The 25,352-nt window shown below is 45.8% G+C and overlaps 1 protein-coding gene across 2 annotated transcripts; it reads left to right on the forward strand.

Moving 5' to 3' along the window:
- The first annotated feature begins 11,257 nt into the window (after window positions 1-11,257).
- Window positions 11,258-21,056, forward strand: LOC141974945 (keratin, type II cytoskeletal 75-like). Of its 2 annotated transcripts, XM_074935014.1 has the most exons (10): window positions 11,258-11,842; window positions 12,819-13,039; window positions 14,233-14,293; window positions 14,831-14,926; window positions 15,799-15,963; window positions 16,148-16,273; window positions 17,432-17,652; window positions 18,693-18,727; window positions 19,228-19,257; window positions 19,354-21,056. In XM_074935014.1, exons 1-10 carry the CDS (start codon window positions 11,258-11,260, stop codon window positions 19,545-19,547), a joined length of 1,734 nt encoding a protein of 577 aa, XP_074791115.1. In that variant the 3' UTR covers window positions 19,548-21,056. The 2 variants fall into 2 exon arrangements, with proteins under 2 accessions (XP_074791115.1, XP_074791114.1); XM_074935013.1 differs by having other exon boundaries at window positions 19,228-21,056.
- The last annotated feature ends 4,296 nt before the right edge of the window (window positions 21,057-25,352 follow it).

Raw genomic sequence — 25,352 nt, forward strand, 5'->3', positions numbered from 1 at the left:
GCATTCCTCCACCTATCTTCCCCTGGTTTGTGAATCACGAGGGAGAGGGCCCTAGAGCCCAGGCTCCAGCCTATGCCTGGATGTCTGCTCTGCAATTTTATAGCCATGCAGCCTGCACCCTGCTAGGCTGACATGGGCCAGCCGTGGGTGTTTTATTACAGTGTAGACATACCCACTGTGTCTACACTGCTGGGTGCGCCCACATCCTGGCTCCCAGGCATGAGAACAGAAGCCAAGCAAGCCCACCCCAACAGTCCACCCTGCAGGGTCGTATATGCACCAAATGCCGCTCCCCCCGAATCCACACTGGCACACCTGGTGCACAGGCATGGTGCTATGATTGCTGGGGGCGTATCCCAGGATTCTTTGCACCACAGCACAACCAGAGCTGCTCTGGGAACTGTTTGTTGTTATATAGTGGGGCGAACTTGTCAGTCCTTTCCGATCTGAACCTGTAAATCAGGTTAGCCTGTCAGTCATCCATGCCCAGTGCATCAGCAGACAACAGGGTTCCTTCGCACCCATCTTCAAGGCAATGGATACTCCCTTACAGCAGTCTTCTTTCTTCTGGATTTTAGAGACAGGAGTTGCAGAACAAGAGGGGCCAGATGTGCGATAACCCGAGAACTAACTTTACCACAGCAGACTGCAGAGCTGAGCCCGGCCAATCCAGAGGCTGCCGTGCGAGAATGGAAACGCAAAGAAACAGGTAGGGCAGATCTTTCGTCCCCTGGCTTGAACGGGATTGACTTGGGGCATATAGTCCTGCCAGGCAGCCAGTGGCCGCAGCGTCAGTCTCCTAGCAACACACTGGACACAGCCGGTGTTGGCAGGGGCTTCCTGAGTGGTTGCATTTCCTGACTGGTGGAGGGATGGAGCTAGCTTGCTACTTGACCCAGTCTCTGCCAGAGCTGGCCAGCAGCACAACCTATTCCACGTCCACCTTGACTCTGCTCCCCTGGGTGTCTCATTGCCCTGATTCTGGACTCCAGCTCGACTCCTCTCTAACCTCCCCAGGCCTGGCCGTCCCCATGGGTCCAACCATTAGGCGTGACAGCCCATGTGCTAGTCGTATCCCTGACAAGTATGGATCTTGAGGTCCCGCTGAGGTCCTTTGGCTTGGTGAGTGGAGGAACTATGTGATTGGGATGTCTTATTCTAGTCTGGACGTTGCCATGGTGCTCTATTGGGCATTGTTAAGACTGACCTGAGCTGGCTTCCAAATAAAAGAACTTAGATTCACAGTAGCTCCTAGACACTCCAAACAACATCAGGGCCCCTGTTATGCTTGGCACTGTACAGACACGGAGTAAGGGACGGTCCCTGCCTAGAGGAGCTTATGACCTAAATAGACAAGGCAGGAAAAAAATAAGGGTGAGGAAAAAATGCCACAGTGACTTGCACAAAGTCATGCGGCAGGTCAGTGTTAGAACCAAGGTCTCCATGTCCTGTTCAGGAGGCCACCTGGCCTCCCTATGCTTGCTACTTGTGCTCATGTGATTCACAGCAACATCTGAAGACTATCTGGGAGGAGAATAGGCAGTTCAGCCGTCTGAATGGTGTTTTGTTGCTACAGTTAATTGTGAAGGCTTTCTAGGATCTTGCCTGGTTTGTCATGGTGGATCACATGAGCGGGTCTAGGAGCATCAGATCCTTTCGAGAGGACAGCAGCGTGCCCAGGGGGTGAGAATCAGGAAAGGAAGAAGAGCTTGCAGAGTTAAACCAAGCGGATGAGGTTCTCAGAGTTGAATGTTTCTTTGGTGACTCCGGAGTTGTTCCCTGGCATCTTAGGTAGAGTGCAGCACATTAGCGCGCTCTATATAATCTCACCCCCCAGCTCTGCTTTGCCATGTCGTGCAGACAAACGCTATTGCTCCAACTGTGGACTCAGGCTCAGAGTACAGCCCGTTCTCAAAAAAAGCAAATATGTGCTTGCACAATATTATTCTTGCAACACCGATGAACAAAGTGATAAGGGAACCTGGTGATGCCAAGTCTAACCAAGAATGAATGCTGAATTAGATGCAAATGGATGAGTTTGGACTTAGAAATCTTTGGAACAGAAGAATCCATGTGATTGCCACATTATCATTGTGAGGGGGAAAAGATACATTAATGTACCTAGTATTCTGTTGTTCTCAGAAAGCATCCAGGCATTACGACAATCAGGGTCTCTCTTCCCCATGAAATTTGTTTGGAGTGCACAGTGCTAAAGCACTCTCAGTTCACCCAGTTCTTGACTTCAGACCTCAGGGTTCCTACACACAGTGCTAAAGCTACAGGGCCAGATTCAGCAGGGAAGAAAGTTGTGGCGTAGAGCAGCAGTTCTTAGATTGTTTGTTTTTTAAATCAAGCTCCTGTATCAAAGCAAATGAAGTCAGGTCCCACTTCCCATGTGGTGGAGATGATATTCACAGAGAGAGACTATTCGTGAAGTACTAATGTACACACAGTTATAATAGCCTTTACCGTGTGCATCGCAATGTGTTAGCTGAGCTTGTTTCTGTGTGTACATGACTTATCCAGCTGGAGAAAGACTAAAAAACCCCCGAAACTAGAGAGCAGCCTGCAAAATGCCCCTTGGGGGAACAGAAGGAGTGGAAACAGACCAGTGGTACAGCACGTGGGGACAGAGGTTGTATGGGATTCCGAGAGGGAACAGGGAAGGGGAGGCTGAGAAGATAGGGTGTCCAGGGGTGGAGGGCAATGAGATAGGGGATGCAGGGGAAGGCCAATCTGAGGGGACAGAGGCACTGTGGGGAGGGAGACGGTTGGAACAGGAGCTAGAGGAGGACAGGGGCAGGAGGATCGGAATGAAAGTTGGGAAAGCCTCCATAGGCAACTCCTTCCCCTGCAGCCTGTTTCCCCCTGGGGCGCCTCTTCCCATCAATCTACCTCCTCCCCCGCTTGCCAGCCAGGCCCTTGGGCGGTTGGCTGCTGCTTCTTCCCCCTCCTACTCGCTTTCCACTGGCAGCTCCAGGCTGGCTGGGCACCACCAGAGGGAGCATTGAGAGCAAAGGAGAAGATGTTACAGACGGCCCTGCTCTAAAGAGCAGACCAACAGCTGCCCCTAGTGGCAGGAAAGTCACTGCAACAGAATTCCTGCTGGATGTGTGAGGGAGACGGTAGTTGTATAGCTGGAACAAACCAACGGGGGGAACCTAACAGAGAATCCATTCATATTTTTCAAGATATTCAATAAAGAGTAAAATTCAGTCCTGACTCAGACACCATGCAGCTCCCACAGTTTGAAAAAGCCAGGTATAAAGTGTATATCCATGCAAGTTAGAAGTTTGAAGTTAGAAGCTTGTTTAGTCTGCAGAAGAAAAGAGTGAGGGGGGATTTGATAGCAGCCTTCAACTACGTGAAGGGGGGTTCCAAAAAGGATGGAGCTCAGCTGTTCTCAGTGGTGGCAGATGACAGAACAAGGAGCAGTGGTCTCATGTTGCAGTGGGGGAGGTCTAGGTTGGATATCAGGAAACACTATTTCACTAGGAGGGTGGTGAAGCACTGGAATGAGTTACCTAGGGAGGTGGTGGAATATCCATCCTTAGAGGTTTTTAAGGCCCGGCTTGACAAAGTCCTGGCTGGGATGATTTAGTTGGTGTTGGTCCTGCTTTGAGCAGGGGGTTGGACCTCAATTACAGGCAAATAACTTTCCATTTGTGGTTGTTCTCCTTCTAAGGTGAAACTTGCACAGTGCAAAGTCCATGCACCACTTAAGCCCTATTTCGAGGGCTTACACTGAGCATAAACTTTCTGGGGGTATCCTTGGTGAACTGTGAAATGGTTCCTTCCTACCAATTTTCGGGTACATTCCACTGAATACATTTACAGGTGAAGAGGTGCTGTAACGTTAGACTCCTTGTCTATTATGTGTTGCATCACGGGGGAGAGAGGAGATAATTCATAGAGTCCAAGGTCACAAGGGACCACTGTGATCATCTAGTCTGAGCTCCAATATACCACAGGCCATAGGACGTCCCAAAAAATAATTCCTAGATTAGATCTTTTAGAAGAACATCCAGTTGATTTAAAAATTGCCAGTGATGGAGAATCCACCATGACATTTGGTAAATTGTTCCAATGGTTGTCCCTTCATAGATTGCCTTCATAAAGTATGGGCCAAGAACAAATTTCCCCTTTGAATTGCATTGCATTGCAATGCATAGTTAAGTTTATGGCTTGTTGAAACGTGATCAACTGACCAGTCTTCCATCGAAACATGCACTTTTGCCAAAATAAAAACGTTTTGTGGGAATGTGTCGCCTTCTTGATAGGAAACAATCTAAAAGTTTCATTTTGACAATGTCAAAAATCTTCATGTTATTTTGACATTTCTATTCATTTCTTTTTGACTTTTACATTTTATTCAAATACTATTTTTAAGATGATATTTTATATTGTCTGATGATATTAAATATCATATTAAAGTCATCATGAAAGGAACTGAAAGTTTTCAACATGTACAAACATTCAAACGTTTCAATATGTCAACCATATTGAAATGAAACTTTTTCATGGTCCCTGAATTGAAATATTTTGGTATTTTCCTTTTGTGGGGAATTAAGAAATTTCAGATTTTCATTTTGATTCTAAAGAAAAGAAACGTTCAAAATGTTGGAATTTTTCACTGATCAGAAATTCCAGATCCCAACTAAAGCTCATTAGATACATTAAACAAGCTTTGTGCCTTCCTCTGAAACATCTGGTATTTGCCACTGCTGAAGAAAAGACACCACATAAGGTAGACTACTGCTCAATACCGGAGGTGCTGGAATAGGGAGCCATGGGAGCCCAGGGGTACCAGGGCATCATGGCCCCATCAATTTTTACCAGCTGTAAGGGCGAGCAACACGGGGAAGGATGCAGAGAGGAGCGAGTGGGGTCCTGGGCAGAAGAGGTGGCACGGGAGCGGGGCCTCTGGGGAAGGGGTGGCGTAGGGGCAGGGCCTTGGGGGAAGGGTGGGCGCAAGGGTCAGGGCTCAGGGAGAAGGGGCAGCACAGGGGGCAGGGCCTTGGGGGAAGGGGTGGTGCAAGGGGGGCGGGGCCACAGTTTGGGCGCCGGTGGTCCCCTTACTTTTAGGAAGCTTCCATGTTCTTGCTCAGTGCTAGTTATTATTCATATTGCCATAGCAACCAGAGGCCTCACATGAATACATTTACAGGTGAAGAGGGCTGTAACGCATACCTCATGGCCCCATTGCACTAGGTGCTGTCCATACACATACTAAGAGCCAGACCCTGCCATGAAGAACTTGCAGTCTAATATTTTTCACTTTTTGGCAACAACCCCCCAGCCCCAACCTTTTTCTGTTTAAAACCAAAAGATTTGGGGTTTTGCTTGCAAAAAAAAAAAATTAGAAGACCCCCCTACCCCCGTGCCGAAATTTCAAATAATTTTTTCTTGCTAAAAATGAAAAAAAAAAAATCATTGGGAGAAAAAATCATTTCCCAGCCACCTCTGTAATGAAATCCTTGTTCTGTCAAGCCCAGTATCTTAACCTTGACAGTGACCATTAACTGATGCATCAGAGCAAGCTGGAACCCGCCTCTGCTTTACCTAGCAAGCTGTGGCAAAGCCGTAAACAAATATGAACACTAGTAAAAAGTGGTCAACTCTGTTATGTACCTGCATGCAATTTAAGGGGGTGACTCGGGGGAGGGAGAGGTAATAACACCCTCAGAGACATTCTGGCTTCTCTCTGCCCCTCTTATCAGTTATTCTGAATTTTGGGTTAAAATTGGGGGGAACCAAGAAGGTACCATTAATACTAGAGAATCAGTTAACCTGTAGGGAATGAGAACCTGCATTCCTAGTTGTCTCTCTTTGCAGCTTGCCTGACTGGAAACAGCCATCTGCAGTGCTGAGCAGGGCAGTGAAGATGCCCAGCAGAAGTATACAGAGCTACACCAAGCTCGTCAGAAGGCCCAATGAGCGGGCACACGTGCTCCGTGACAATTGGGAGGTGCCGACTCCGGCTGGCCCTGAATATTGAGGCTGCTGGACGGACACGAACGCAGGTAGGCAACACGTCTTTTTTACAGCGTGTTATACTCAGCATTTCAGTTAGCCCTGGAAGAAGGTGGGTGATAATACACATAATTTCCCTGTGTAATTGTAGGTGAGATAATAATAATATTGAAAGATGCCATGGAGAGGAAGAAGAAAAGGGGGACTTGTGGCACCTTCGAGACTAACAGATTTATTTGCGCATCAGCTTTCGCGAGCTACAGCCCACTTCATCAGATGCATGCAGTGGAAAGGATGATCCTGTGGGTGTGACACCGGCCTGAGATTTGGGTTCAATTTCTTGCTCTGTCTCAGACTTCTTGGGTGGTCTTGGTCAAGTCCCTTCATCTCTCCAGTGGGGATTTGGGGGGCCTCTGTGTTCCACTAACTCCAGCTGGGGTTGTGGATGGTGAACTCGTCTGAAAAATCAGACCCAGGGTATCTCAAATTTCAGCACCCAAAATGAGAGGCAGCTTTTGAAAATGTGGGCGTCTGGCTCGTCAATCTCATACCTGGGTGTGGAACACAGAGGGGCCCTTTTCGAAGCCACTATTGAATTCTCTGGAGCTCGTAAACACTGGCCCAGTGGATGGAGCTGCCATGGGGCAACTGCAGGGAGCATGGGCTGGATTATTTGTAACGGCACCAGGCTGATTTACACCAGCTGAGGATCTGGCTCCATAAATCCAGTGCACACTGAGGGCCAAATTCTGCTCTTCGGCACTTTGGATTTCTACCACTGTCACTCCATTGAATCCAACAGAGCAGATCCAGATTGACAGCGGTGTGACTGAGAGCCAAATTTGGCCCTGGACGGGCAGTTCCCTGTGTAGCCCATCCATAGCTGCCTCCTCTACACACAGATGAACTGGGTGAGGGAGAGTCAAGGAAGAGAATCATGCCTTTTCCCCACCCCTTGCATTATTTGCATACCTCATACACAATAGACTGAATGAGGGATAGTGTGGGAACCTGAACGGAGAGTGTCCTCACTCCTGTTGGGCCAGGACACACCCTTAATCTCATTATATTTTTTCATATTTAACATTGGAGCTGAAGTCGTTCATCAGCTTTACGGTCATTCTCCTTCACCGGGATCAAGACAGCATGACCACGATCTGACGCTCCCACAGCTCTTGGTGGTTGTATTTCGTATATTACCTGGACAAGTCAATGGGTTCTAAGAGTATAAACTTTGGGCAAGACCTCAGATGGTATAAATCGGGCCCAAAATTCCTTCCATGGGCTTTTTACATCAGCTGGAAATCTGGCCCTGCAACTAGAAGCTAGATTTCTATGGCCAAACTTTTACTGTCCTAATTTGACTGCACTGGCAAGAATTTGTTCATTTTACTTTGTTGCTTCAAACCAGTAGTCCATCTTCATTCAGCAAAGCACTTAAGTACTTTATACGCTCAGCTTTAAGCATGCAGCTGCCATTGGTTTGAACAGGACTTAAGCATGTAGTTACTTGTTTTTTCTGCCAGAGAAACCAGGTCAATGTGCAGTTAGGCCCCAGTCCTGCAAACACTGATGCTGAGGCTTAAATTCCAGTGCATGAGCAGTCCCACGAGCTTCAGTGGAACAGTCATGTGCTTTACACTAAACACACGCGTTAAGTGCTTGCACAATCAAGGCCTTACAGATCAACTTGCTCAAACAGAGGTTTAAAATGCTATAGAGTTGGAGGTGGATCTTCCTACAAAAAAGTTTGTTAAAATATGTTTGAATAAAAACAGCAAATTCACAATGTTGACATGCACGAGCCCCTTTTGATTCAGTGTTGGCCCATTTTTGTGCCAGCAAAATTTGGTTCACATAGAATCATAGATAAGTAGAGTTGGATGGGACCTCAAGAGGTCATCTAGTCCATCCCCACTCTGTTTCTCTGTCTGTAAAATACTTTATATGGTTGCCAGATCCTCAGGTTACATCTTTGCTTTAAAATTCAGCAGCCAGGTCTCTCCCCGTGAAAAACAAACTGGGTGAAACGATTTTTGGCAAATACTGGAACAATGTGATTAATTCCTATTTGCTGCATAAAAGCCGGTCAGAAAGACATCTCACTGTCAGCGGAGTGAAATGCTGACAAGCACTATTAAATAGGTGTGTAGTGTTTGTCTTTATTTAGCGGAGTATAAAAACTTTCTCATATTGCTCCCAGGCAGACCAAGCCCATCAAAGCACTCTGTTCATCTCTGGTTTCCCATGTAACCAAACCCAGCTCCTCAAATGCACAGGGCCACCTTGATCCTGGGTGTAACTCTACTGAGGTCATGGCCTGAATCTCAGGTTCTCAGGTCCACCTCCCTCAGAGTTGCAGCTTCAAAGCTCCATCTACACAGGTGGCTCTAGTGTGCACTGTTAGTGCAAGCCCTGCTAGAACAAGTGTGTGGACCCTGGCTGGGAGGTTCAGTCCCAGATGCAGTGTAGACATACCCATCGTGTGCAAAGGGAAGCGGGCAGTTCTGGCAATCAGTCTGTTTAGTTAGAATCATAGAATCATAGAAGATCAGGGTGGGAAGGGACCTCAGGAGGTCATCTAGTCCCACCCCCTGCTCAAAGCAGGCCCAATCCCCTGCTTTTCTCCTGCCTCCAGATCTTTGAACAAATCACATACTTGTGCGGTTGCTCCATGCATAGAGCTCCCCCAGAGAAGACATAGGGGACGCTTGGTTCTCATTGGTCCTGATGAAACATATCCAAACATCCATTCTCTTCACTGGGCAGTTCTATGCGTAGAGCAATTGCAGGACCGTGTGACTCGTTCAAAGATGAAATAAAGAAATAATCTCAAACCTCCAGGCCCAAGAGAAGAGCAGAGCTTTGCAGAATTTAGGTCATGGTGACTGCATACAAATGCATTGCAGGCTTTTGCCATTCTGTTGTATCGGGGGCTCATGGAAGAAAGATGACCAAAAACTAGATGTAGAACTGGTTGGAATATTTTTCCCCATGGAAAATTTCCGCTAAAACAAAATGTCTTGGTTTCCATGGAGATTTGCAGTGGAAAGTTTCAACGTTTGTCAGAGAAACGAAAACCCCAAACCTGAAAATTGTAGGCTGCCGTGCAAGCTATTTTTCTCAAGGAATCATAGAATCTCAGGGTTGGAAGGGACCTCAGGAGGTCATCTAGTCCAACCCCCTGCTCAAAGCAGGACCAATCCCCAATATTTGCCCCATATCCCTAAATGGCCCCCTCAAGGATTGAACTCACAACCCTGGGTTTAGCAGGCCAATGCTCAAACCACTGAGCTATCCCATGATGACGACTGTTTTGTTATTTTATTTTATCATCATTTCTTAAAATGAATATATAATTAATGTAATTCCACATGAAGCTGGTCCAAAAAAAATTCCAACCCCAGTTCTTTTCCAGAGGAAACCCCCCTTTTTAGAGCAGCTAAACATTTTCACAACAAATTGCCCTTTGGAAAAAAAATTCAAATTTTTTTCTTGCATTTCTTTTCAGTTGGGGAAATAAACCCTATCAGATATTTACCTTTTTTTATTGTGAGGGAGAAACTGTGTGTGTGGGGGGAAAGGAGGGTGTTTTGGGGTTTGGTTTTCTTCCTACTGAAGTGAAATTTTCCACTGGAAAACTTTGAATCGAATTAAAAATGTTCATTTCTTTCTGACCTTTCCAAGAATGATTTGTGCTGCCAGGTCTTCAGAAATTCTCAACTTCGAGAGCTCAACCGTGATCCCCTTGGGAGTTTATCTAAGTAAACTAGGGTTACCAGTTATGTTTGGATGTGTTCCTGGAGACTCCAGGCCAATCCTGGAGGCTTGGCAACCCTAAAGTAAGCCCAAGGGTTTCAGGTTCTGGACCAAATGCTTCTCCTTACTGTATCAATATTATTATTATTATTTATTATTAATTTTACTGCTGTAGTGTCTAGGAGCCCCAGTCATGGATCAGGGCCCCATTGTGCAAAGTGCTGTACAAACGCAGAAGAAAAAGACAGTCCCTTCCTCAAACAGCTTATCGTGAGAGTATGAATGTAATAATAACAATGCCTAGCTTTTCTATAATGTTTTTCATCCATAGGTCTCAAAGCGGTTTACAAAAGAGAGCACTATCATTAGTCACATTTATGTTTACAGATGGAGAAACTGAGGCACTGAGTGGTGAAGTCACTTGCCATGGTCACCCAGTGGCCAAGCCAGGAAGAGACTCCAGGTCTCCTGAGTGCCAATGCAGTGCTCTACCCACTACGCCACACTACCATACGAGCAATCAATTTGAAGACTGCACAAATCATGGCCCCTAAATAGAGCTGTCCTTGTCAATGATCATCAGGCCAGTGCAGCTGCCAAACAGCTGTTCCGTGCCTCCAGGCCAAGGATCCTCATGACATGTTTGTCCAGCATTAGTAAGCAGGAGATTTCTGAAGGCACTAATAGGATATAGACGCCACTGACTTTCATTCAAATTAATTCAGACAAGTCTCCCATCCACCTTGATAATGAATAAGTTGTTTTAGCTAGTGCATCTTTTCAATGAATGGAGGGCTTTGGTAAGATACCAGATGGATAATCCTGGAAATTGACGTATTCCACCCACCTCTGTTCCTGGGGGCATTCATTTACCTTGGGGGCTTCAGCTTACAGTCTGCAACAGTGAAAGCCAGTAGAGGACCGGCTTCATCGGGCCCTGCAGTTTCCACCTGCATTATTCGTGCGAAGGGCTGTCACTCGAGAATTGGGCTTTTCAGCCCCTTGCAAGGTTACAGCACGGTACATAGTAACTGAACAGTTTTGGACGATTGCCACTTGGGGGTATGTGAAATCAATGTGCAACCATCGCTGACTTAGATGAGCGTGCCAATTGGTTCTCAAAACATGGCTTGTAGTTCGGGGCACATTCAGATCGAAACACCTTTGTTTTGCAGGAGGAAAATAAAATCAATTTGCCTCTGAAAGCAAAGCTCCATGTTTGAGAAGTCACTGCACTAAAATGAGGTGCTAGATAACCCTTCTGCTGGGTCGAAGCCTATCAGACTCCCATCAGTTCCACGGAAGTGTTTTGAGTTCAATGACCGTTTAACAAGTTCATTTTGACACCGGCCTGCCAGGAATGTCAAAACCATTAAGGCACTAAACTGATCGCTTCACTTCCAGGCAACCCAGCCCAGATCCCCGAAAGGATAAAAGGGGCAAGGCTCCGGTGGGGTGTTCACCAGAGGGCACCGCTCGGCGACTCCGCTCCTTTCCCGCAGCAGCGCTGATCTCGCCCGCCACAATGAGCTGGCAATCCGGCAGCATCCGAAGCGGAGGTGGGGGCAGGGGCTTCAGCACCGTCTCTGCTGTGGTTCCAAGTAGCCACAGAGCCAGCTTCAGTTCGGTCGCCGTGTCAAGAAGCGGTGGAGGTTTCGGAAGGCTCGGCGCTGGAGGCAGCTTTGGCAGCAGGAGCCTCTATAACCTAGGGGGCACTAAGAAAATTTCCATCGGTGGTGGGAGCAACCTCCGGAGTGGATTTGGGGGCGGAGCTGGTGGAGGCTTCGGTCATGGTGGCGGATGTAGCTTTGGCGGGGGAGCTGGCGGTGGTGGGCTCAGTGTTGGTGCTGGAACCGCTGGGAGTGGATTTGGCTTTGGTGGCAGTGGGCTTGGTTTTGGTGGCGGGGGAGGCTTTGGTGGAGGTAGAAGTCCAGCAGGATTTGGGGGTGGCAATTCACCTGGCATGGGTACCATCCAAGAAGTGACCATCAACCAAAGCCTCCTAGCGCCACTGAACCTGGAGATTGACCCAAATATCCAACAGGTGCGAAAAGAGGAGAAGGAGCAGATTAAGAGTCTCAACAACAGATTTGCTTCTTTCATTGACAAGGTGAGAGTTTATCAGAAACTACGGTGATGGGAGGGGGGCGGAGGAAGGTAGATAGGTGGAAAGGAATGGAAAAGGCATGTTTTCATATTTGGACATCTACAAAAACCCATGAGTTAATAAGTCTCTCACCCGGCAAATGTTTCCTCTTTGCATTGATTGATTCAAATCTTCCAGTAAATGAATGTGCTTCTAAATAGCTACTAGAATCCAAATTTCTCAGTGGTTAACATTGGAAACTGAACACACAGGGACTTGATTTGCTCCACCCCACCCCCAAACACACACAGAAAGAGGGAAAATGTGAAATATAGATTGCAAAATTCACAATTATTTCATTAATATTTTTAATCCCTTTTTGGGACACAATTTGAAATGTCAGTGAAAAATGGTGTTCGTCTCTGATTGGGGCCTTTCCTCTAACTCTCACCTTTCTGCTAATGCTTGATCACAAGCTGAGGTCCTGGATCCATTTTCTCTCAGTTCCTATTTAGGTACAACTCCATTTTTCTGTATTGAGGTCTTTACTTGGGTCTACTCAGGAAAATGCCATAAAGTGGAGTACACCTGAGTCCAGACTGAGCCCAAATGAAGGAAAACTGGAGTAAGCCAATACTTAGCGACAGAGGAAGTGAAATATCATTACGCCACTTACAAAGATGGGGAAACTGAGGCACAGAAGTCACACAGACGGTCAGCGATAGGAATAAAACCCAGATCTCTTGAGTCCCAGTCTATGTTGTCCTAGCTAGTATACCAGCCTGCCTCGGGAATTGAGCTAGTCAATGGGAGAATCGCTTGGCTAAAGACTCCGTTAATGTGAGAGACCCTGAGGATTTGGCCCTTTGTTTTTGAGAAAATATAGGGATTCATTTAATATGTTCTCTCCTGCCCCCTGAACTGCCACGTTACTGAATCTCAGGTCTTAACATGTTTGCGAATATCTTCCATTAAATCTCTTTTGCCTGTTGAGTTTTAGGTCCGCTTCCTGGAGCAGCAGAACAAGGTGCTTGAGACCAAGTGGACCCTGTTGCAGGATCAGGGTCAGAAATCCAATTCCAGCAAGAATAACCTCGAGCCCCTCTTTGAGTCTTATATCAACAACCTGAGGAAGCAGCTCAACAACCTGTTAAATGAAAGAGGGAGGCTGGAGGGCGAACTGAAGAACACGCAGGACCTTGTGGAGGATTTTAAGAACAAGTAAGTGGACGTTTAACGGATGGACATTGAATTGATCTGTGCTGAATTATACACTCTACAGTTGTTTCAGGTTGGAAGATGGATGTCAGGTCGCTGTACAGTAGCTTTTTTGCGATTAGGTCTAGCTGAAAAAAATTAGAGGGACCAGTTTTCTGTTGGAAAAGGCAGTCAAAAAGTTTCATGGGGACATGTTGATTTTGATGAAATGTTCAATGGAAAAGCATTCAAATGAATTGTTTTGACTCTCGTTTCATGCTGGTAATGTTGAAAAGTTTCATTTGGACTTTACTGTTTTGTTTCATTTTGTTTGAACTTTTATGGTAGAATGATTTGAACTATATATTACAGTTTATATTTTACAGACACATATTTAATATTATACTATCATATTTTAACATTATCTGCACAAAACAATCTGATATCACCGGAAGACAACAGTTCAAAGTTTCAAATTAAAAGGTTTCAGAATTTCCACACTGAGAAAAATGTCAAAATGCCAACTTTCTGTTCTGATTCAGAGTGACAACAAATTTTGAAATGTCTGAATTTCCCCCAGAGGGGGAATTCCATTCTCCAACCGGCTCATACATTTTTTCATGCTTACGCCAGGCATTGCCAACAAACATGGCCCAAATCTTAAGCTTGCACATGTGAGTGTGTTAGGGGCAAAAACCAGGAGATGGAGCATGTTTGCTGAGGAGATATATGGAACACCTTGTGAGTCTAGTGGCTGGTGAACAAAGAATGTTTATGAGTTTTCTACTGCTCCAAACAAGTGCATTTGTTCCATTAGTTTAATCAGCAGAGGCTCATGCTTTAAGATGACCCCCCCATACACATTTTAGAGACGTTTAAAATATAGATCATGTTGTGAAGCTAAATTTTGAAGTGAAAGCCAATTGCTGGCCTGGGCTGCAGCTCATGAAGATAGTGTCTGGGAAGATTTCCCTTTTTTCTAAACATATATATTCCCGTTTTGAAGCCAAAACTTCAAAGAGTCAGCAAGACCAAAAGAAGTGCAACTTGTGAAAAGCGTTACCCTATATTTCAGTAGAAAAGATAACCATGCTTCAAGAAAGGTCAATCTTAGAAACAGGCATTTGCAAATGGGAGCTCAGCCAAGAAATTCTTGCCTTCCTGCCTCTCCAATTCCATGAACAAGATCTAGCCCTGCTTCCCCTCCATCCCTACAGATACGAAGACGAAATCAACAGGCGCACAGCCGCAGAGAATGAGTTTGTGGTGCTCAAGAAGGTGAGCCGTGCTAAGATCAATTTCAATTTTCATAGTGTTTTCGGTATCGGAGGCTGAAATTTTCAAAGATGCCTAAGAGAGCTTGGTGTCCAAATCCCATTGAAATGCCTCCTTGGCCCTACAAGTTTCAATTGTCCCACTAGGTCTTCCAAGGGGGCTGGAGGTAGCATCTTGTCCCCACTCCCACACCCCTGACACTACACTAGAGCTGGCCTGGACCTGACAGAAAGGTAAGGGAGAGATTGTGAGCAACCCCCATGTGAGCCCAGCTGGGTAAAAATGCACCCAAGGCTCTACACTCTCCCTATCTTTGGCCCAGAATGCTTCAGAGTTCTTCCCCTATAAGCTCTATGCACCTCTTAGCTGAGCTTTGTCCTTTAAAAGTCAGCAATGCAATGAAGTGTCTCTACCAACTTCCCCAGCCCACAAAGAGCCGGAAAGGCAGCTTGATCTTTACCCCTAGTCAATCCTTAGCTTCTTTTCTGCTCCAGCCAAGGCTGCTAGGTTGCAGTTGTGACTGTGCTTGGTGTTTCTCAGGACGTTGACGCTGCCTATATGACCAAGATAGAGCTGGAGGCCAAGGTGGATGAGTTGATGGATGAGATCAACTTCCTCAGAATCCTCTACGATGCGGTATTGCTTCTTCTCTTGGCGTCTTTGCTAGGAAATTAAATATGGCCTATGTTCATGAGCAGGCTTAATGTGGGAGGGAATCAAGACCACCACCACAGAAGGTGGTTTTGTCCATTGGATAGGGCATTGGTCTGGCAGTCGGTAGACCTGGGTTGTGTTCCTAACTTTGCCACTTAGCCGTTGTGTGATCTTGGAGTCAAGTCATTTCATTGCTGTTTTGTCTACTTCTATCATAAGGTCTTCAGGGCTGGGTCTATCTCATTCTGTGTTGATACGATGCCTGACTCAATGCAGCCCTGACCTCGGCTGAAGCCTCTACGTGCGACTGCAATATAAATAAAAACACATGCCTTTTTATCGTACGAGAGAATAATCCTTAGAATTTCTAAGTACATAACTACTGTACTACTTAGGGCTACTGCAGTGACTATGTACCACTCAGCTTTACCTTCTCAGACTGCTAGACTGTCAGACTTCACATCCCCTGAGTGGTTTTGAATAATACCAATTCCCAGTGTGCTCCTGTCTCCGTGTTCGGCTTAAATAAAAATGCTAGAGTCCAGATTCTGATCTCAGCTACGCCTTTGTAAATCCAGAGTAACCTCATTGACTTCTGTGGAGTCACTCTGGATTGATACAGGTGTGGAGTCACTTTGGATTTACACAGATTTACACTGGAATCTGGACCTAAACTTCAAAAGATAGTGAACTCGTTTTTGATGTGCTACACCACTGTCAATCCAGAGCAGCTTCACTGGCCCAAATGGACTTTCTCCTGATTTGCACCTGTGTACATGGAAGGAGAATCACATCCAGCATTTTCGGGACATTTCTGCTCTAAAGCTGACTCAGACGCTCATGTACTTCTGCAGGAACTGGCCCAGCTGAATGCCCAGGTGTCTGACACCTCCGTCATCCTGTCCATGGACAACAACCGAGACCTGGACCTCAGCAGCATCGTGAATGAAGTCAAAGCTCAGTACGAGGACATTGCTAACAGGAGCCGAGCTGAGGCTGAGTCATGGTATCAGAACAAGGTGAGCGGATCTATAAACGGAGGACCCCGGATGCTTCTCTGGGTGTTCAGTTCTTTAAAAACAGTGCACAGAGCTATGCAGTTATTGCCGCCCCAATGGATGGCTGCTTCGGTAAAGTGCATGGCTGGGCAATAGGTTGTGTATATGTGTATATATATATTTTGCTCTTGTTTCTGAATATTAGTTCGAGGAGCTGCGAGCCACTGCTGGGAAACACGGCGATGACCTGCGGAACACAAAGGGAGAAATCTCAGAGCTCAACCGGCTGATCCAGAGGTTACGGGCTGAGACTGAGAATGCAAGGAGCCAGGTAGGAACGGCTACCACAGGGGTGGCCAATCTGAGCCCGAGAAGGAGCCAGAATTTACCAATGTACCTTGCCAAAGAGCCACAGTAACACGTCAGCAGCACATACACACACACCCCGCTCCCAGCGCCTCCTCCTACCTCCCGATCTGCTGTTTCGTGGCGTGCAGGAGGCTCTGGGGGGGAGGGGGAGGCGCGAAGGCACGGCCGGCTCAGGGGAGGGCATGGGAAGGGGTGGAGTGGGGGCAGGGCCCGTGGCAGAGCCAGGGGTTGAGCAGTGAGCACCCCCCGGCACATTGGAAAGTTGGCGCTTGTAGCTCCAGCCCCGGAGTCGGGGCCTATATAAGGAGCCATATATTAACCTCTGAAGAGCCGCATGTGGCTCCGGAGCCACAGGTTGGCCACCCCTGGGCTATCACTAGAGACAGGAGAAGACAGAACTGCCTGCTCCTGTCACCCAGTTTCCTGCCCTCTGCCCCACGCTATCAGCTGCAGTACAGTGAGGATGTATAGCCACACCAGCTGCAGTCAGTAGAGGGCGACATGTCACACTTAAGTAGTTTCATTCCACCCAGCAGAGGGCAGTGGTGTGCATGCGTGCTCACCCGCGTACATATCTGCCTTTTCTCCACGGCACGAAATCATTCCTGCTAAGCCAGAGACTCACCCTTCACAATAGTTTGTACGCTGCAGAGATGGCCATAGCTCTAAACACTACAACACAAGACTTATCAGCAGTACATATAAATCAGTCTCCACTCTCTGACTGGATCTTTTTCCTCAGTAGCACAGCCCAGATTAGTGGTGACGATGATGCAGCAAAGAGCTGCAATGAACATAAGAACGGCCCTACTGGGTCAGACCAAGGGTCCATCTAGCCCAGTATCCAGTCTACTGACAGTGGCCAATGCCAGGTGCCCCAGAGGGAATGAACAGAACATGTAATCACCCAGTGATCCATGCCCTGTCGCTCATTCCCAGCTTCTGGCAAACAGAGGCTACGGAAATGTACAGGCCAGTCACCCCGCCGGGTGCTAACAGCAGCAAAGGCAGATAGGAGTCAGCTCTCTGCCTGTGAATTCTGCACTGTTAAAGGAGAGAGGGGAAAAAACAGAGAGAAATGACTGGTAATTAAAAGGAAGCCAACTCCCTTCCCCTGCAGTGCACCAATCTGCAGACGGCGATCGCAGACTCCGAGCAGCACGGCGAGCTGGCTCTTAAAGATGCCAGGATGAAGGTGGCTGATCTGGAGGATGCTCTCCAGAAGGCCAAGCAGGACATGGCCCGCCAGCTGCGGGAGTACCAGGAGCTGATGAACGTCAAGCTGGCGCTAGATATCGAGATCGCTACCTACAGAAAGCTGCTGGAGGGAGAGGAGAGCAGGTAGGTGCAAGATCATGAGAGTGATCATAATGCTTCTGACTCACTGAGATACAGCACTCTTCACTGACAGCTCTCAAAGCACTTTTCAATGGAGGGAGGGGAGTGTCTTTATTCCTATTCTACAAACAGGGAAACTGAGGCCCCGAGAGAGAATTGAGGTGTACATAGTGGTGAGTCTAATATAAATCCCTAGATAGATAGATAATAATGTATGCACATAGAGAGAGAGAGAAAGTTATATATGCAGATTGATATAGCAATTCAGGATAACATATAGATAGATAGAGGAGTGTGTATGGAGGATGGATGGATAGATAAATGTGTATGTATGGGGATAGCTAGATACTTCCTTTCCCAAGGTTACACAGCAAGTCAATGGCAGAGACAGAATAGAACCCAAGTCACTTTATTATTTGTATTGAAGTCGCACCCAGAGGTTCCAATCAGCGATCCAGAGCCCATTGGGCTAGGAGGTGGACAGTCCCTGCCCCCAAAGAGCTTACAAAGTCCTCGCACAGGACAAGAGACAAGAGGTGGATACAACAAACATATGGAGGAGGGACCACAGGGAGCAGCATCTGCTGACTCTCAGCCCAGCTCACGGAGTGGCTAATCTTTTGCAAAATTACAATGACTCTGTTGGGGGCTGGTTTCCCTATTCAGGTAGGACGGATGGTACAGTGGTTAGTCTAGCCTACAATTTAGGAGAATCGGGTCTGGTTCCCTGCTTTACTGCACCCTTCTCCTGTGATGTTGAGCAATTCACTTCGGGCCAGATTTTTAAAGGCATTTAGGCTCCACGGACAGAAACAGACTAGCCTCCTAGGAAAACATGAAAACAGACTGTTTCGATGGACTAGATGAATATGACAGTCCATTCTGGCCTTTTAGTCAATGAGTCTTTGAAGATCTTAGCACTGCAAGCTGGCCGGAAAAAGCAGCTGTGATCAACTTCCTTCCCGTATTTACAGTATGTCGATCTTAAAAGCCGAACTCCTCCATGTGACTTTTACCTTCCTCTTGTCTGCCTTCCCCCACAGGCTGAGCGGAGAGGGCGTCATCCCTGTCAGCTACTGTGAGTATCTCTCTCTTGTCCGGGGCAGTGTCTGGGCTTATGTAACCCGTGCTAGGCGAGTGTGGGTATTTGCTCCCTCTATGGCTGGCCCACATAAGCCATTAAAGGGTCTGCTCCTCTTGATAGTTACACGGTCTGGCCCCAGCTCATTTAGACAGGTACTGTCTCTTGATTTCAATGGAGCTTGGGTGCCTAGCTATCTCTGAGGCTCTGCAGTCTTTTATCTCCAGAGGCGGAGCCCACATTTTTAGTGTCAGAGGTCCCAGGTTCAATACCCAATGCCAGTCAGTAGGGTTGCCAACTTTGGTTGGACGAATTCCTGGAGGTTTCATCACATGATGTAGCCTTTAATTAAAGAGTCATCTTGAATTCCTGGAGACTCTGGGACAATCGTGGAGGGTTGGCAACCCTACCGGTAGGGCCAGTTAAGAGTCCATGTTTCACTGGAACCGAATATCTGATTCAACTGGGCATCTGACCAGGCTGTGGTTTTCTTGCAGCGGTGGTCAGCTCTAGTGCTGGAGTTGGTGGCGGAGCTGGTTTAGGAGGAGGATCTGGTGGCTTTAGCTCAGCAGGAGGCGGAGGAGGATTCGGCTATGGAGCTGGAAGTGGTCTCAGTCTCGGAGGCGGAGGGTTCAGCTTTGGAAGCGGAGTCGGCTTCGGAGGGGGCAGTGGCCTTGGCTACGGAGGTGGCAGCGGGCTGAGTGCCGGAGGAGGAAATTTCAGCACCGGAAGTGGGAAAGGCGCTGGGGTGGGAACCAGCGTGGGCGTGAAAATTGTCTCCACAACCTCTTCCAGCAAAAAGACCATAAAAAGTTAAGCTTGAGGAATTCCCCACAACTCAAGTAATAGATATACACCCCCCCACACACACATACCCTGCATAACTTGATACTAGCCCCTGCGGCAACAATCCATCACGTTGCCAAGAAACCCCCTGTAGCATCTTGAATTCCTTCAGCCACCCCTTTTATAATTCTAGTGTGAATGGCTGTTTCTTTGCCTCCTGGTATAGTAGTTCTTAAGCACTTGGGTCCTCATTCAGGAAAGCTGTTAAACATGTGCTCAAGTTACGTGTGTGCTTGAGCATTTTCTAAAAGGGACCTAAACCTTTGTTTAAATGTTAAGTCTCTGCGTAAGTGAACAGGGGCGTTTGTTGCATTCTGTGTGGCCTGAGAGGTTGTCAGCATTTTCAAACCTGGTACCCAAGCCTAAGAATCTAAGGGAGACATTTTCAAAAGAGCCGAGTGGATTTAGGCACATGCGTCCAGTTGAAAGTCATTAGGACTCATGCTGCTAAATCTCTTTAGTGCTTGAGAAGATCTCTCCCAAAATCTATATGTGGGTTCCTAAAATGAGTGGCCTAATCGTCACAGATGCTCGGCAGCTGCAACTGTTGTTGAAGTCAATGACGCTGTGAGCACTCGGCACTTCTGAAAATAAGGCCATATATTCAGACCCTGGATATTGATTAAGGAAGGGAATTAAAGTTGTGAAACTGACTTTAGATAACTGTGTTTGCAAATGTTAGCTACAGCCATGCGGATTAGATTTACAAATGGCTTATCAAATACTAATCCTCGTGTTCTCTTATTGAAAGGAAAGTTTACCCCGTTGTGTTACATTTTCAAAACTAAACCAAAGGCAAACATGAGATTTACCATGCAGTTTACATGTAGTCACACTAGGTGCCTAAAAACCTTTAAAAATCTGGCCCCAATTCCTACCTCCCATAAGTGCTTTTGAAAATTCCACCTGAGATCGCTGCACAGGAGTTTCCACAGTGTTGAAAGAGAAATACAAAGAGAAGGAGAGAAAGTGGATTTGTGTTTAAAAAAATACCTTTAAGAACAGTTAACTTTTCCAACAGGGCAATTTTAAGTCTGATTAATTTGATATTAAGAAAATTATAGTACAATTCCTAAAACACTTATGTGGAAAATTCAAGTAACATATACAGCAGATGAGAAGAATATCTTTGTCCAAGGGGGTTAGACTCTGATGTAAATTACACTGATGTAAATCTGGAAATATGTCCCTTGGTCTCAATAGAGTTATTCCATATTTGTAACTGAAATTTGAATCTGGCCCAGAAGTACTCGATAATTTTATTTTATATTGCACTTCTTGTGAGTATAGTCATCAGTAGCAATGGTACCGCAAAAATCTCCAGAACTGTGTGTTTTAGCGAAAATTAATCTGAACAAACCACCTTCATGTGTACTATCCAGTTTATAAATACCAGGTTTGCCATGAAATTCCTTCATGTTATTTTTTGAGAATGCACCACTAAAAAAGGCTACAGATTTCTACACTTCTTCAATAATAATGACACACAATAATTATACTCCCTTTTGACTGTTTGGTATGTGTCCAATAAAACTGGATTGTAATTTATGATGTGTTCTTGCCTATTTTTGAATTTATAGTACAGAATATTTCTGCACCATCTTTTACAGTAGAGGGATGTATTAATAAGAAGGAAAATGGGATTTTTTTTCCCATGGCAAATGTTTAAGGTTTGTCAAAAACATGAACACTGAAAACCTGAAGATTGAGCCGACTTTCTTCTTCTTGTTGTTTTTAGCCAAATGTTTTCAGTTTTTGGCAACTGAAAGCCAAAACATTTCCTCCGAAAATGGAAACGTATTTGGCTGAAAACTGGAAAAACTTGGGTTTTGGGTTTCTGATCAAAAGTTGTCAAGGAAAGCAGATACTGTCTGTAAACGTTTTTATTTAGTTGAAAATGCACATTCCATCAAAATGTTTTGACCAGCTCTACTAACTAGCAAAAATAATTTTGCTGAAAGATTTCGGGGAAAGACTATTATGGCCTGATCACAGTGGTCTCTTCTGGCCTTAGACACTATGGATCTACATTTCTATTCCTGCATTTCTTAAGGTGCAAGATCAGAAAGAGACATTCACTGCGTTTTTTGGTAGCTTTGGGGGAAATAACTCAAATTCAAGTTGTGCGGCTGTGGGGTTCTTTTGCTGGAACAGAGCATAAAACACCTAGATGCATTGGTAGACATGGAGGGTGGAATATTTTAGGGCTGTGGTTCTCCACCAGGGGTACACGTACCCCTGGAGGTACGCAGAGGTCCTCCAGGGGGTACATCCACTCATCTAGACGTTTGCCTAGTTTTACAACAGGCAACATAAAAAGCACTAGCAAAGTCAGTACAAACTACAATTGCATACAGAGAATGACTTGTTTATACTGCCCCATATACTATGCACTGAAATGTAATTACAATATATATATTCCAGTTGGTTTATTTTATAATTATATTATAAAAGTGAGAAAGGAAGCAATTTGTCAGTAACAGTGCTCTGTGACACTTCTGTATTTTTATGTCTGAATGTGGAAGCATGTAGCTTTTAACTGAGGTGTAACGTGGGGGCACGCGAGACAAATCAGACTCGTGAAAGGGGAACAGTGGTCTGGAAAGGTTGAGAGACACTGTTCTAGGGAACCTAAAACAAGCATTAATCCCCGATTTACGTAACTTCCGAATTTAGGGTTTTAAATGACAGCATTGTTGGAGTGCTTCATGTAGCAAGAAAACACATGATTGTAAAACTATTTTAGAAATGTTTCAGAGTAGCAGCCGTGTTAGTCTGTATTCGCAAAAAGAACAGGAAGACTTGTGGCACCTTAGAGACTAACAAATTTATTTGAGCATAAGCTTTCATGAGCTACAGCTCACGTCATGGGATGCATTCAGAAATGTTCACCTAGGATTTCTTCCTTGCACTTTTGTAATAACTGTTCACAGAGCGGATTGATGCTGTTGTGTTAGGCTTATCTTAAAGGAAGCTCAGGCCTTTATTTATTGATTTCCCCACCTAATTATAATTCTGACAATCACAGTTTCAATCCTAGTCCTTCTAAGTGGCATAGCTTGAAGATGATGTGGATTAAGGATTGACTCAGTTTCGGTCTAACTTAAATCCGGTCATTACCAAAATCACAGGTGTCAGATGCTAATCTCAGTTACACCCATGTATATAAAATGTAACCCCATTATGATTTCACTAGTTGTTGTTGTTATTCCTACAATATGATGTAGAGATCCTGGCTGAGCTCCAGGTTCCATTGTAACAGACCACACCCTACAACCACATAATAAACAAGAAAGAGAGTAAACATAGGCACAAAGACGGAACACGAATGCCCAGGTTCACACAGCAGGTGAGTGGCAGAGTGAAGAATAAAACCTGTGTCTCCTGAATCCCAGTTTAATACCCCCAGTTATTAGCCCACAATACCTCTTAATGATCTGGTCCAGTGTCTCCCTGTCAATTGAGAAATGCCTTATATAGAGACATTGGGCCAAATTCATCCCTGATTTACACCAGTGCAAATCCAGATTAACTCATTTGAAGTCAGGTTTCAGAGTAGTAGCCGTGTTAGTCTGTTTTCGCAAAAAGAAAAGGAGGACTTGTGGCACCTTAGAGACGAACCAATTTATTTGAGCATAAGCTTTCGTGAGCTACAGCTCACTCCAGATTTAACTGATGGCAGAATCGGTCCAGTTTTCTGGTGAATACACAATGTTGCTAGAACGCATAAATGTTCAGAAGCAGAAGACGACAAATTAACTCTGTGCACAGCCTCTTTGCAAAATAGGCTTCTTTGAGAATAAATCACCTTGACATACAACAACCGCGAAAGAAACCTGTATCCCAGCAGCACAAACAACCCCGCAGGGCTGGGAGACACTGGAATTCACTGTCTTTCCAGGAGAGCTTTCCTCTGAACACGAGAGCAAGATCTCAGACTGGGAGGAAATTCTACTGAACTAGAAACCTGATTTGGATGTTATAATGTTACAGAGAAAAAAAACCCAGTCACTTTGCTCAGCCCAGAAATCTGAAAGGTGTAAGAATCGCCGCTCAGCGTAGACAAAGTCTGAGATGTATTTGCATATAAAGGGGGTGCAGCATAAGACAAACAGGAAGGGAAAAGTTGCTGGGAGAAAGGCATGCCAGGATTCCAGTCGCAGCTGCCACTTCTTTGCCATATAGGACAGGGTAGGGCACAACTTTGATGGGCCTCAGTTTCTCCCACATGTAAAATGAAGATCACGATCGTGTACTTTGCAGAGGTGTTGCAAGGATTCATTGCAGTGGTTAACATGCCCCACCCTGGGAGGCGCAGTGCATTTTTATCTCCCTTTAAAGCTAACGGGAGCTGAGAACACACGGCCCCTTGCAGATTTGGGGGTAGATCCACCAGCTGGTGGCAATTGTCGTGACCAGCTGAGGAGCTGCCCCTGGGACTTTACGTTTGCAAAGTGCTTTTGAGGGTTTAAAGTGTACATAAATGCCAAGCGAATTCAATTTTCTTGCAGACTGAAATATAAACCCAGGGCTAAATTTTCATACCCAGGTGCCTGAAGTCAGTCCCCTAAAGCCAGATTTAGGCACCTAAATAAAAACGACCTGATTTTCAGAGGTCTGACTTCAAGCTCCCATTGAAATCAGTGATTGGTGTCATGCAGAGTGAGCTCTTGCATTTTTAAAAGGACCACCTAAGAAAACCTTACTTAGACTCTAAAGTATATTTGGACTGGAAGCATCTTTTTGTTCTGTATATGTACAGAGCCTAGCACGCTGGGGTGCTGAGCCATGGATGTGCTGTTGGAACACAAACTATTAGTTTATTATTAATACTGGAATGCCATCAAACAATGACTAAAGCAGATAAACAAAAGGCATAAAACCAGGACAAGATATTTTCAAGTCTTTTTTTTTTTCCTGCCATAAGCCTAAAGTATTAGGACCGATTCTTCTCTCCCTTAAGGAGGTGTAAGTGACTTCATTGACGTCAAAGGAGCTACACAGGTGTCAAAAGAGAACTAGACCTATTGCTCCTTGTTAGGATGTACCACACTTGATGTCTGATGCAAAAACAACTCCACAGACAGAGATGGAAGTAGAAGCAGCCAGCTGCCCTTCTGGATGACATCACTTCATAGAATCATAGAATCATAGAATATCAGGGTTGGAAGGGACCCCAGAAGGTCATCTAGTCCAACCCCCTGCTCGAAGCAGGACCAATTCCCAGTTAAATCATCCCAGCCAGGGCTTTGTCAAGCCTGACCTTAAAAACCTCTAAGGAAGGAGATTCTACCACCTCCCTAGGTAACGCATTCCAGTGTTTCACCACCCTCTTAGTGAAAAAGTTTTTCCTAATATCCAATCTAAACTTCCCCCATTGCAACTTGAGACCATTACTCCTCATTCTGTCATCTGCTACCATTGAGAACAGTCTAGAGCCATCCTCTTTGGAACCCCCTTTCAGGTAGTTGAAAGCAGCTATCAAATCCCCCCTCATTCTTCTCTTCTGCAGACTAAACAATCCCAGCTCCCTCAGCCTCTCTTCATAAGTCATGTGCTCTAGACCCCTAATCATTTTTGTTGCCCTTCGCTGGACTCTCTCCAATTTATCCACATCCTTCTTGTAGTGTGGGGCCCAAAACTGGACACAGTACTCCAGATGAGGCCTCACCAGTGTCGAATAGAGGGGAACGATCACATCCCTCGATCTGCTCGCTATGCCCCTACTTATACATCCCAAAATGCCATTGGCCTTCTTGGCAACAAGGGCACACTG

The sequence above is a fragment of the Natator depressus genome, chromosome 20 (assembly GCF_965152275.1).
Source record: "Natator depressus isolate rNatDep1 chromosome 20, rNatDep2.hap1, whole genome shotgun sequence".
Lineage (NCBI taxonomy): Eukaryota > Metazoa > Chordata > Testudines > Cheloniidae > Natator > Natator depressus.

Excerpts from the sequence above, each read along its gene's own strand:
- LOC141974945 (XM_074935013.1), top strand. The coding sequence starts at position 11,258 with ATGAGCTGGCAATCCGGCAGCATCCGAAGCGGAGGTGGGGGCAGGGGC. Across the intron at positions 11,843-12,818 it reads TTGCTTCTTTCATTGACAAG|GTCCGCTTCCTGGAGCAGCA; the intron begins GTGAGAGTTTAT and ends GTTGAGTTTTAG. Across the intron at positions 15,964-16,147 it reads AGTCATGGTATCAGAACAAG|TTCGAGGAGCTGCGAGCCAC; the intron begins GTGAGCGGATCT and ends TCTGAATATTAG.